We start from the raw sequence: 13,564 nt of genomic DNA, 5'->3' as shown, positions 1-13,564 counted from the left end.
CTCCAACCTCGAGCAAAAATTGTGTTGACATGTTACTGTCAAGAGATCTAGCTCTTGATTCTTTCTTGTCCAAGATTGAATTGAGAAGGTAAGTGTGTTTGTCATAATTAACACAAATTTCAAGTGCAATAGTACATTTTAAATATTGTGATCTCAAGCAAAAACTCACCAATTATTACTGAATGCAAGGAGTAAGTTACCACACTATACTTCATAGATTAATGATGTCTAACTTAGCACATTATCAACATGCATGTTATATCCTCTCCTTAAAGAGATTGATGTGTCCCCATCTTGACATGAACTTCGGTACTTTGAGAGTTTGAACACACACACACACACACACTCTCTCTCTCTCTCTCTCTCTCTCTCTCTCATCAAGACTTTGATTTGGGCTACAACCTAAGAACTTGGGTTGGTATCATTGCTTGTCATCATTCAAGGATATGATTGGACCCTAGGAATGGCACATCTCCAAGAGGTTTACATTGCTTGCCTATCATTAAAGGATATGATTAGGCCATAGGAACGGCACATCTCCAAGAGGCTTACATAAAATACATGCTGTATCTTTTGAGGTTGGACGTTTATAGGAAAGACGATCTAGATAGTTGAAGACTTTGTAAGACTCAAAGACTTTGTAAGGGGTTCAGGAACTCATCAAGCCTGACCTTTGAGTTTGAATCCCAATGCTTTTATCCTTACGGAGTCTGCTTTGTATAGGCTTTAGCACTCAACAGCAATCCATCCCTCATTGTTACTCTGTTACAAGTGTTGTAGTGGTACACTTTTTGCTCTCTGTTACAAGTGTGTAGTGATAGCTCGGTTTGTACTAACTCCCATGTCAACATAGACATTACCCAGTTGCTTTGCATTGCTCTGTTTATGCTTTACATTGTCTGGTTACTAAATGCTTGTGATGTTGTAGAAAATCTATTGAAACCATTTTACTCCTCCAAATGCCTCTACCCCATGGGCCATGAAATAGATGATGCAAGTCCATTTACATCAACAACTTACCACTCTGGGCCAAAAGAGTTGGGACTTACTATTTATACATGCTCAGGAAACAGCATCAACCTCTGCATATCTAAGTTCGAAAAATCAATACTGCAGGCATTCCACAGGTTGCAATTATGCTTTTGTCTTATTCACTCCTAAAGGGCACTGTTATATCAACAATCCATCGTAATATATCTGATACAAACTTTCTGTATAAATTTTACTGAAACATTTGTGTGACTAATATTTTCAGCTTGGAGTCTTTCTCAATGAATGGTTTCTTGAGGAGTTTTACATGAAATTGAATCTCTGTGGACAAACATACACGTAGAGCTACAAGGGGTGCATTAGTAATGAGACCTAAAAACTCTCATCCTTCTGACCCTTTCAGTTATGAAAAAATTTTGCAATCTGAGCTTGACAGAAGCATGACTACACTGTCAATAGCCTTTGGTGCAGTCCTTAATTTGTCAACCATTTCTGGAGGTGAGTAAAATCATAGCAGTTGTTTGTCATAGAATGCAGTCTGCAGCTGCTTTACATGTGCAAGCCACGCAGCTACATTTTGGCCATCAACTGTTATCCAGTCTACTGCAGTTGCAGCTGGCTGCTCCCACCATTCATCAACCTGTAAAAAAATCGGGCTTGTAGGATTAAAAAACATATCAGGCACTAAATGCAGTAAGCGTCATCGAACACTTCACATAGAAGTTAAAATGATTAAACGTGCTTTATCAAGTAAGTTGTTCTTTTGTAAAGTTGACTTTACCATTCCTCTGACTCTTTTACAATCCTCCAAACATCCTTGAGCTTCTTGAACTGCAACTTTCAGCTCAGGTAGCCAATGTTCCAATGCTATCTTCTCTTGCTCTGTAGCTGTTGAAATACAAGTAGCAGCACTCCTGTCAACAAAGCAAAACCAGAAATCAAATTTAGTGGTATTTGAGTCAGTGTATCACTCGGCTTGGCTTGCATGCACTATAGGTTAGACCAAAGCTTTCAGCACATTCCAAAGAACTCATTCCTATAGTGGGGCCTCCTATGAAGAAGAGCATATAAAAATCAACATTAAATCTGCAAAACTCAACTTGATACAAGCAGATATGTTGAAACATGAAGTGCACATAATTTCATAGAGCCAGAGGAAATGGTAATTAAGGATATTACCTTTCATATTCTGGCCTGGTTGTTTCTGCTGCAGTCAACAGTAAACGACCATTGCCAACAAGATTTCTTGCTGTTTGCACCTGGCTCATTGACTTTGCTAAATTCTCCAGTAGACAAGCTGGGGAAGCACATGGCAAGAAGAGAAAGCGCAAGGACTCTACAATGGTTGCCAATCCAATATCCTGGCCATCATATCCTGAAATAAAATAAATCCTTATCTAGGTAAGAAATTTATTTGGGTGCATGGAAGGTCATAAACCATGCCAATTCAACTGTATAGATACACATAAATATCATGCAAAAGAACAAGTGAACATAGACTTTAGTAGGCAACACTAAAGAACACAATATTGTTTACAATGACTATAAACTAAACCCATCGCTAACATCTCTAATTGCAAACCTCAAAAATCTGCAAGCAGGCTATGCATCCAGACTACTTTATTTACACCCCATGCTTATTTTAAAAGGTATATTTTAACATTTCCAATTAGAGGATGCAGTTGTTTACATTCCATTGTACACTAAATCAAAATATTATTACAAAATACCCCTGATTAAAGTTAAAAGGTATTAAACAGACCCTACATTGCAGGAGCACATCAGCAGAAAATCAGCATATGGTGCATATGAAGAAATTGAAAGCAATAGCTTAGAATGAGAACTAATTCACATACCTGTTACTTGCTGCGTTGCTGCATTTATTCGACAAATGGATGGTATTGCCGAAGGATCTCTTGCACCTGCTCTTGCTGTCAACATATCTGCAGTTCTTTCTGCTGCAACAGATGTCTCTGCACCAATGGCTCCACTTATACCAATAGATTCTAGCAAAGCCTATCCAAAAACATTCAAAAATAAGGATCTGCCCATACAAAGAATATAATTGAGATATTGTCTTAGAGAATGCTTTGGTTGAACTTTAAAGCTGAAGCTGGAACTGAGCCGTTGATAATTAAGTTTTAGGTATAGGAAGAACTGAGTGCAGCAAAAATTGCTCCAGGTAATGTTGCTAGAAACTGGCATTATGAGCTGGATGGAAGAAGTGCAAATTGCACCAACTTCCAAAACATTTCTGTAGCAGCATCGTGATGCTTAAGGGACTAAAGCTTACTCGTAGAAATGACACTACACCTACAACATAATCAGTCTAATCGTGTTAGTAAAAAAGTCAGCTAGGCAAGCCACACTCCAAAGCCATGAAAGGCTACAAATAGCAACTATAAAAGCACCATTCACAGCTGGTAGAATTGTCTTGTAAAAGAGCATCCTGCACCAGAAGTGCTGGTCTACTTATGTAATCAGTACTCTTAAGAAGCAGATGCTTGACACCCTCTCACTCAAGCGGATCTAGAAAACCCAGTATCCTGAGAGCCCCACAGCACAGGAATGACTTAATCAACCTAAATTGTAAGCACCTGGTGTGTAAATTCTAGTAATGCAGCAAACCGCGAGACTGGCTTCTCTCTATATCATATAATTCAGCACAAAGATTCTATTGGTACCATCCAAGGTGGTTTCGTACATTTGGTATGATACTTTCAATATGTGAATATGTTCGGTATGGAATGCACACACATTTTAAGAATAAAATGTGTTGTTTCTTACGTTCATTAAAAAAAATACGTATCAAATTATATATTAAATCAGCCTATACATATAAAATGTGCAACTTAAAGATAGATCATAGAGAGCACAAAGTTTCATAAATTGGAGCTTAGAAAACAATAGCCTATATGGATAGGGAAAAGGAGAGGAAGAGGGAGAGGGAGAGAAGAGGAAGAGAAGGTGAGGGAAAGGGAGGGGAGGAGGAAGAGGAAGAGGGAGAGTAATGAAACATGAATGGAGGCTTGAGCTCAAGAGAGGGAGATTGAAGAAGAGGGAGGCTGATTTGTGTGATGAGATGGGGGGAGCTGCCCTTTTATAAGAGCTGAGGTGAGGGAGAAGGGATCAGGGAGAAGTATGAGAGAGTAGATGAGGTTTGAAAGAAGAGACAACTTACACGTTTGAAGTTACAACAGCCAAAAAGAAATGGGTTTTTTTTTTTTTTTTAAAGCACCAACAGCCACCTTATTATGGTCATTTTTTCAAAATACAGTTCAAACACAAGGAACCTCTATGGTACCATATAATGCAAACGTATCGAACTGTATTGTACATGAATGGAATGCCACTCTGGTCCTATCAACCCATGATCCGAAATTGCAGCCACTGACTAGGAGTTTGTTATGCCTCTACCTTTGTGCCTTGAGGGTTAAACGCCCTTGCACAAAGTCATTTGGCAAACCGGCTGCTACCCTTGATCAAATAAGGCACAGTTGAAGATTTCATATGAAACTAAATCTATGCAAACTTCAACATGGATGGCCAAAAGTGCAATATGTCAAGATTAGTTTATTGCAGAACGGGTTAAGAAAGCTGAAATTTATAATATTTCCTATTGAGCTAAAAATGTCTTAGGTGCTGATTAGCCACTTACAAGAACCCCAAAACAAGCTTAATTAATCGATTTACTGAAAATTTCATTAAAAGAAAGACATTCCTAGAGATTGGTTCTATCCCATAAACCAAACCCGAATTTGGGACAACCCAGCCATCTATAAATAGACAAGCTGCCCAACACTCAGCCTCAATCTCACTTTTGTAGCTTGCAAGTGCCTTCTCACTGCTGTCCACTATTGTCAACCATCAAGTACCTGCATTCAGGTCTCTATCTGCTGTTGGCAACTATTACCGGCCAGTGTACACTACTAGACATCTACTCCAGGCTGCAATTTGTTGTTCTCGATCGCCTCTACATGTGTTTGACCATTATCTACTATCGCTAGCTGTCTATGTCAGCACATACTGCTGCATTCTCAGCATGCACGGTCCCTACTATCTGCCACATCACCTAGACAGCTACATCTTGGAGTTGCTATTGTCACCTTCATCCTACAGACTGAATTCCATTGTTCTGCTGCTGCTCATCTACCTCACTAATCCAGCATCCTACTACTGCATTTGCTACTGTCACACACTCACGAAGGCTGCTTGCTGCATTTCGAGATCCATCGGAGTACGACACACTCTTTTCCCCATATTTTCTACCCTAGTCCTCAAGACGCGAGAGATCAAGGGTCAATTTTCACCTTGCATTGTGTGTTTGCTACATTGAGCATTATAATTATTCGTTCATTATCCAAATTTCATTATTTTCTATATTCACTATCTTTGTGTTAATCCTAATCCTAACTATGTTTCTTTGTTAGTCTGTGCATTTGTCGTACGATTGTATTTGTATTTTGTCAACAAGCATTTCTTTATATGGTATCAGAGTAAGGTACTCATTGAAGATACCTAGACCCTTTATTGAAAAGCTCTATCCTCAAACACCAAAACTACAAAGAGGAAGTGACATCAAACATCTCCACACCTACTCGGTTCTTGAATGGACTTGTGATTTGTCATTCTCGTATCTCATCTCCCATCCCCTCTTTCCCACACCCTATCGAAGCATTTGCCATTCTCGAATCTCATCTCCCATCCCCTCTATCCCACACCCTATCAAAGCATTTGCCATTCTCATCTCCCATCCCCTCTCTCTCACTCTTGCTCTTTCAACTTTACCCCAACCCTTAGGCCTCTGGAGTCTCCCTCCCTTTTAACTTTCAAGTTTCGAGAGTCGCTCTCTCTCTCTCTCTCTCTCTCTCTCTCTCTCTCTCTCTCTCTGTGGCCTCTTTATCCATCATCAGCACCATGACTCCTGAGAAGCACGAGGCCTTCAATTTGCACACGATCCGTGTGGAGAGGGACACAAAGAAGTCCAACTCCCACCATTGGACATGCAAGTATTCCGGGAAGCGCTATACAAGTGGTGCAACTTGGCTTCTCCAACATCTTTTCAAGACAGGGGGGCAAGTTGCTCCATGCAAGGAGATCCCTCAAAACATTGCGGAGGAGATTCTCGCCAAGATGAGAGGGGGATCCACAAGAGGAGGAGGAAGTGGCTTATCGGCACCAACTCCTATGCCTACTAACGAGGAAACATCCAATGTGGGCATACCTTCAACTGATGCGGGAGAGGCCTCTACCATTGGTGGTGGGGGCTCCACATCCGCATCCAACTCCGGTAAAGGACAAAGAGTGGATGCTCATGCGGTGCCGGATAGACAATCCTCTCTCTCTCAAGTTCCCGGTCATGTGTGTGGATCAATTGCCTTTCTTAGAGAAAGGCAACGACTTGCGGACATTGAAATTGCATGCACGGTGATTAAGTGCAATCTTGCATTCAATGTTCCAAAAGCAAGAGCAATGGAAGAAGGTGGTAAAAGCCATTGCCAATGTGGGTCCATGTGAAGAATGAACCGGTGTTACATACAATGACATGAGGACGGAAAATATTGATGAAGAGAAGGAGAGGATTGATCGAGCCCTTAACCCTATTCGGGCCGCATGAATAAAATATGGTTGCTCCATTCTCACCGACAGATGGAGTGATCGTAAGAAATATGGCATCATCAACATACTCGTCTCATGTCCACTCAACACTTACTTTTTGTGGGCCGTAGATACCGGCAAGAGGGGGAGAAAAACGACGGGCGCATTCATCTACCGCCACATTCGATTAGCTATCATTGAGGTATACATTGCAATTTTCCTTTTAAATTTGTTTCACTTTCTTTCATTATGATAATATCATGATTCATAATTGAAATTTTATTTATGGATAATGGCATATGCATAACTATCTATCTCCTTATTCTAATAATTAATTTCTCTCTAGTATCTATGATCTATCTCGATTCTCTCTTCCCCCCCAAGCCACAAGGCTCAAGTTTCAACTCTCTCTAGAATCTTTCTCTCTCTAACCAATTTCCAAGTATTATTAGTATTAAGTAATAAGTATACTTACTTGTAATTTGTAAATTGTGGGTGTAGGTGGGCCCCTCAAATGTGGTGCAAGTTGTTACCAACAATGCATCAAATGGTCAGTGCATGGGCCATTTGCTTGAGTCGGAGTTTCCAACGATTGTGTGGACTCCATGTGCAAGTCACTGTTTGGACTTGCTCATGGAGGACATTGGGAAGCTCAAGTGGGTGAAGAGGGTGGTCACAAAGCTACATCAATTGTCACATTCTTCACGGTAAAGTTAAAGGTGCTTGCGATGTATCGTGAGCATAACACACTAGAGTTGAAGAAGCCTTCTTCAACTCGCTTTGCTTACATGTGGTTATTGCTGAAGCACCTTTATGAGGTGCGGTCCACCTTGCGCCAGACATTGGTATCCACTCGATGGAATGAGTGGGATGAGCATGAGACAGAGGAGGCCAAAGCCATGCAGCGCTTGTGCCTTAATGAGCAGTTTTGGCAAAAAATCTATGCCATTGTCATTGTTGTGACTCCCTTTTATAGAATGTTACGTATGAGTGATTGCGTGGCACAGCATGTACATGTTTTAGAGATAGCAAAAAGGAGATGGGCGTCGATGCATAAGCCCATCCATGGTTTTGCACCATTAGTACATCTGTCCTACAAGTCACCGGCGGTCATGGATGATAAAGAGTTCCGTTCGGACCAGCTTGCTTATTTGACTCGTGTGGTCCCTGTGGATGACCACAATGCAATGTTGGACGAGCTAGGATGCTACACAGATCAGAGAGGGCATGTGGCTTTTGTTTCTCCTACTTGTTGGAGAAGAGAGTCACTTGTGAAGCCTTTATTTTGGTGGCAAAACTTTGAATACGCACTGGAGACCCTTCGGTCCTTAGCCATGAGGGTCCTTGCCCAAGATTACTCTTCATGTGCATGTAAGAGAAACTAGAGTGCCTATTATCTCATTGACACAAAGATTCGCAATCAGCTTAGCACACAACAGTTAGAGCAGCTAGTCTATTGTTGCACTAACTTATGCATGATGAGAGCTATGATGAGCATAGGTAGTCCGAAGCAGGTAAATTTTAAACACTTAACCATAACATTTAAAATTTAAAATTTATTGTTTTAATTTTTAAACTTTGAACTTTAAAGTTTATACTTTACAATTTAGACTTTAGCATTTACAATGATCAATCTTACGTGCATCACTGCATTGTGTAGGTGAATGTTGATGCATTCAAGTTGACGGGCAACACTCTTCTAGTATACGTAAGGAGGTGGACGAGGAGCAGGAGATGATTTTTGCAAAGCTCTATAGAGAGCTTATAGCAACAAATCCTCGTAACACTCGCAATCAGCGTGCTCGTGGGCAAGGAGTTCGAGTAGGTGGTAGTAGCAGCATGGTGATTCGACGCCCTCCACCATCGAGGAAGAGTGGTTCGAGTGGCTTGCAAACATATGTAAGGCGGGACTCTAGTAGCTCACATCCTGTGCCTCATGATGACATCCCCCCCTTGCCTACACAGCCACCACCTAGGGACCCATCATTTGATGATCATGGTAACCTCATCAGTGAGGATGAGTATGAGTGTGTCTCATCATCAGATGCCGAGAAGTCATCTTCAGACTCTCTTGATAAGCACTCAGATGGTTATGCTGATGATGATGATGATGATGATAGCGACGTCTCAGTATAGATTCATATGACATAGGTCTCTCTTTTTTTGTATCAGATATACTAGACTGTAGTTGTATCGCATGTTTTGCGCATCCCATGCGACCGCGATGGTCACTCCATGTATTCATCTTATTTTGTAATGAAATGGCTATTTCCACTTTAAACGTGTATTCTATGATCTATCATTTAATGATTTATGGTTTTTGTTATTTAAAAAATCATCTTAATTTTTTTTCGTACTAATATCATACCGTACCTTATAAAATCATAAGGTACCATTTAGTATCATATTTTATTGTACCCTACCGTATCGTACCTTTTGTACCTAACAACTATGGCTGAGAACTAAGCCTAAATAGGTTTCACAACCAACTATGCAAAGTTCTAACACAGTTGAAGATCCTTCTGACTACATTGGAGAGATACATCCTTATCCTATCATAGATGAGAAGCTACAATTGATCATGGCTCACAAAGCGAAGAAAAAAGAAGAGCTTGACAAAAGATAGCAATTAGACAAGTATTACTCAATAAAAGTATATATGATTCTTTCCCATCAAATATTTCAATAGAAGTTTTGAACATTGTTGCTTATTCCTCTTTCACTCTAGTACAAGGTATGCAAATTTCAACTCTTGTTTCTTCTTCCTCTTTTACACCTTTTTTTGCAAGTAAAATGTGGCTGATTATATTACTCAAAAAACTGATTACAACGGAGTGCTCATGCTCAACAGACTAGCTGGAGCTGATGCAGAATCACAAATACATCATGTATACAAGTCTCTCAAGGCGGTCTGTGGGGGAAGGGGGCAAGAAGCCGCGAGGGGGGGGGGGGGGGGGGGAGGGGGGGGGGGGGGTGGTGTGTTTGTTGTTGGGTTATTGCCAACTGGGACTGCCTGTCTGCATCACAAAAAATAGGTCCTGGCCACCCCAAGTGCACATGAAATGACAGCGGAGCCCCTAGCCAGCCCTGGACTCGCCCTACACCTTATCCCATCGGCCGCGAAGGGAGTGGATGATAGATATCCAAAGCTCTGCTAACGTCGATTGTGCTGAAAGTCTCTCTCCGCCGTAAGCCTCCTGACACCGCACCTTCCAGATATGCCATCCAATAAGACTCCCTATAATCTCCCATACCTCAGAGCGGTCTGCTATGGGCTCGAGTACATGGCCAATGGGTAGAGCCTCCAAACGGCCACTGCGCAAGACCATGCCTCGATGATGAACCCATACCTACAGGATCTCTACCCATCGACCATGCCTCGATGGGTAGAGCCTCCAAACCGCTAGGAGGACCTAGTTAACCACCAAGGCTCGGCTGGCCAGTGAGAGGCGAGCCGTGCTCCGGTAGATCAACTTCCTCCGAATAGAATCAAGGACAGGAAGAAACTGCTAGGCGGGCGTAATGTCGAGTCCGACCTGAAACCCTAGGTACCGAACGGTCTGCCCTCTGCTCACCCATCTAAATCCCAGGTGAACGCCCCACTCCGTGTTAGAGTCCGGGTCTATGAGAAAACCAACCGACTTTCGCCAGTTGATTTTCGCTCCTGCAACAAGACAAAACACCTCAAGAGCCATCCTCACTCTCTCCAACATCAGCTCATCATCCTCTATGTAGAGTGTTGTGTCATCTGCATACTCTGAGTCTAACAACTCAGTCTCCTCTCTCACTGGTAGTCGGAGGCCGTGTAGTCCACTCACCCGTGACCTTAGGAAATGCAACATCGCCTCTGCAAAGAGAAGGAACACGTACGGGGCCAGGGGGCAGCCTTGCCGTCCAATCTCTCCAGTCGAAACTCCTCCCCACACCTACCGCCAATGAGAACCCTGCTGGTGACCAATCTATAAAGTGCGGATACCCCGCGAATCCAAGCCTAAGAGAAAACCAATCTCACCATGGTGCCTCTAGGAAGTCCCAGTCCACCCTGTCATAAGCTTTCTCAAAATCCAAGAGTACTACGGCCAGTCTATGCCCACTACACTGAGCCTACTCTGTCGCCTCAAAGAAGATGAATACATTGTCCAGGATGCTCCTATCCTGGACAAAGACTGTCTGTGTGTCATGGATGATGTCTGGAAGCACGGGGCATAGTCGCCTACCAATCATCTTTGCCAATGCCTTATAGGCCACTGACAAAAGTGTGATCGGTCTTCACTGGGAGAGCTCCAACCAGTCTCCCCCTTGGGGAGAAGACTGATAAGGCCTGCCAAAAGACTCCCTGGCACCTATCCTGAAGTGAAGATCTCCTGGAAAGCCATCAATAGGGAGTCCTTCACCACTTCCCAGTAGGTAGTGAAAAAGGCCTTAGAGAGGCCATCCTCTCCCGGGCATTTCTGCTCGTCCTGTGTATGAAAAGCCTCCTCTAGTTTCTTCTCTGTGAAGGAGGCTAGGAGGGAGCGTCCCATCTCCTCTGAGACGAGGGACGGGATGTGATCCCAGACATGATGTCTACATCGCTGCCCTCTAGCTGAGGCTGTCTCCTGCTGGAACAGGCAACTATAGTAGTCGATGGCAATCTCCATCACCTCGTCTGGGCTAGAACGAGTCCTCCCATACTGATCTCGAAGTCTGCGAATTTGCTGTCTTGAGAAGCGAGGCTGGTACACCTGGAAAAACTCCTTGCACATCGTATCTCCTTTCCGCGCCCAAAGGCTACTGAGGTGCGGAAAGAGAACTCCGAGTGCTTGTCCTCTAGGCCAGCAATGGCTGCTCGCACGCGCACCTCTTAGGCATGGAGGGTGGGATCCCCTGGTGCCTCCTGTAATAATCTCTGTGTTGCTGCAAGGTCCCGCCGGAGTGCTCTCTCCTCCCAGCTCTGTTGTTTGGCCTATATGGCTGACTCTTGGCAGATTCTACTCGACTCGGCTAGGGCCTCTACAACCTCCTCTGCTATCTGGTCCCTCCTGCTCCACTCCTCGGTCCAATCCTACTCTATCTGTCTCGTCACCTCCTCCCTCCTATCGATCGAGTCAAGGATATGACAGGCTCGTGAGTCTAGGGCAAAGACTGGGGGGGTCTAGCATCAGGAGAACAGGGCAATGATCGAACAACGTAGTGCCTGCCAACTACCCAATCTGGCCCCCCCGAGAGCCACCCCATTCTCCCACATAAAACCTGTCCAACCACTCCAACAGGACTCCACCTAGCCGCTTGTATCCCCAAGAGAAATCTAGCAATCTCTCCCTCCTGTGAAAGGCACGGTCTCTCCAGGCATCACGTGCTCCTACTGCCACTAGAAAGACCTTCCATGTCTCCTGCTCCTCCCCAGCCATGCCGTGGTAGTTTCTATCTCTGCCCTGCTAGTCCTCCAAAGCTTCTAGGTTGTTGAAGTCTCCTCCAATGATCCAATAGTCCACCTCTAGGAGTCCATCCGCGATTTCATCCCAGAACCTGCTGCGTGCCCTAACCTCCGTAGGGGCATAGACATTGAGGACTCCAAGGCACAAGTCCCCAATATCCAATTTGATCCATGGAACCCTCCCTACCACTATCATCCCATGGTCTCATACACAGGCGATGAGACTCGAGCCAATAGAGGTGCATATACCTCCACTCCTGTCATGGGCACCTAAAGCGCACTCCCAGTAGGTGTGCGAGTTGCCCCGAAGTACCTTCCCTACCCGTTGGGCCTGGGTGGGAGTGAGCTTGTGCTCTTGAAGAAATAAGATGTCGATCCGTCCAGCAAGGGTAGACTGCAGCTCTTGCCGAACGATCAACTTCCTGGAGCCCCGTGCCCCACTATAATGGAGGCTATTCACATTCCACGATGCAAGGTGTAAGCTCATGGGGAAACCTGTGTGACTAACCGAACAAACATCTATTCGGTGTGGAGACTGCTGATGAGAAGGAGAAACTATAGGGCATGCAAGAACGCTTTGTCGTCCGGACGACGAACTCCAGTCTCCCATGGTGACCCTCGGCTGAACCAGAGGGGTGATAGATGCACCAAGTGGTACTATCAATGCATCTATCAACCAAGCTGAGAGTCATGACTCTGTACACTGGTAGAAACAGGCCGCCTGTGCTAGGGGCCACTCGATCACATCCCTCGAAGCTCTCCGCTGTGGGAGGGCTCGAAAGATCATGCTCAAGTGTGGTGCCTTGGCTCCAGCCCACCAATTAATGTCCATCATGCAACCAGGCTACTGTTGTGCAAACAGTGCTAGTTCTTTCTCTCCCATCCACTGGGAGATGTGGTCCGCCACCTGACTCTTCAACTCCTCCTCAATCTGTATCATCGTCCAATCCCCTGAGTGAGAGGACTGAAAGAAGAAAGTGTAGTTAGGTCCATCTGGTGGTGCTAGTAGATGGACCTTGCCCCTCCTTAACTTACGAACCACGAAGATCCCCACCTCTAGAGGTAGTGGGAACTCTCCGCGCTCCGCAACTCTCAGGTAGGACCATGGGCCACTGTGGAAGAACTCATGTGGCAACAACTGTGCCTATCTCAGGAAAGTGTGACAGTCGGCAAGGACAGATGAGTCAGTGGCTGTGTGGAAGGACAAACACTGCTGCTACGAGGAGGATGTGGATGTGTGTGGCTCATCGCCACCTGTGGGAGGAGGGGAGGTGGGCCTAGAGGGGATCTCCTGGGACGGGTGCGGATCAAGGGGGGTGCTCGGCAAGGGGAGTGGTGGAGGGAATGGGGAGGTCGGGGGATGGCCGGAGATATGTGTCAAGTGTTGGGGGGGGGACCTATGGACCAGGGTCAATGGGGGGGGTATGGGAAACGGGGGGGAGGGGTGTAGGGGCGGTGGGATCTCAGGTGAGGTAGTATGTGGTGCAGGTGATGGATATGGGGGACTGCGGTCCTATCAGGTGGAACGGGCAAGGGGGGGCTGCGGAGTGCTCTACTGAG

General features: G+C 44.7%; 1 protein-coding gene across 1 annotated transcript in view; it reads right to left on the bottom strand.

The window, feature by feature from the left end:
- Positions 1-987: 987 nt before the first annotated feature.
- Positions 988-13,564, bottom strand: part of AUG5 (HAUS augmin-like complex subunit) — an 84,922-nt gene continuing 72,345 nt past the window's right edge. Inside the window, exons 7-10 of the mRNA XM_087664690.1 lie at positions 2,847-3,006; positions 2,170-2,365; positions 1,772-1,904; positions 988-1,630 (exon numbers count right to left, since the gene is read on the bottom strand). Coding sequence (XP_087520816.1) covers positions 1,499-1,630; positions 1,772-1,904; positions 2,170-2,365; positions 2,847-3,006 — 621 coding nt within the window. The 3' untranslated portion in view covers positions 988-1,498. The remainder of the gene's footprint in view (positions 1,631-1,771; positions 1,905-2,169; positions 2,366-2,846; positions 3,007-13,564) is intronic.

This window comes from Lygodium microphyllum, chromosome 23 (assembly GCF_053477565.2).
Source record: "Lygodium microphyllum isolate KBCC chromosome 23, Lygodium_microphyllum_v1.1.10, whole genome shotgun sequence".
NCBI classification, from domain to species: Eukaryota; Viridiplantae; Streptophyta; class Polypodiopsida; order Schizaeales; family Lygodiaceae; genus Lygodium; species Lygodium microphyllum.
Note: the sequence above shows the minus strand (reverse complement) of the source record. Positions and strands in the feature narration are given on the sequence as shown.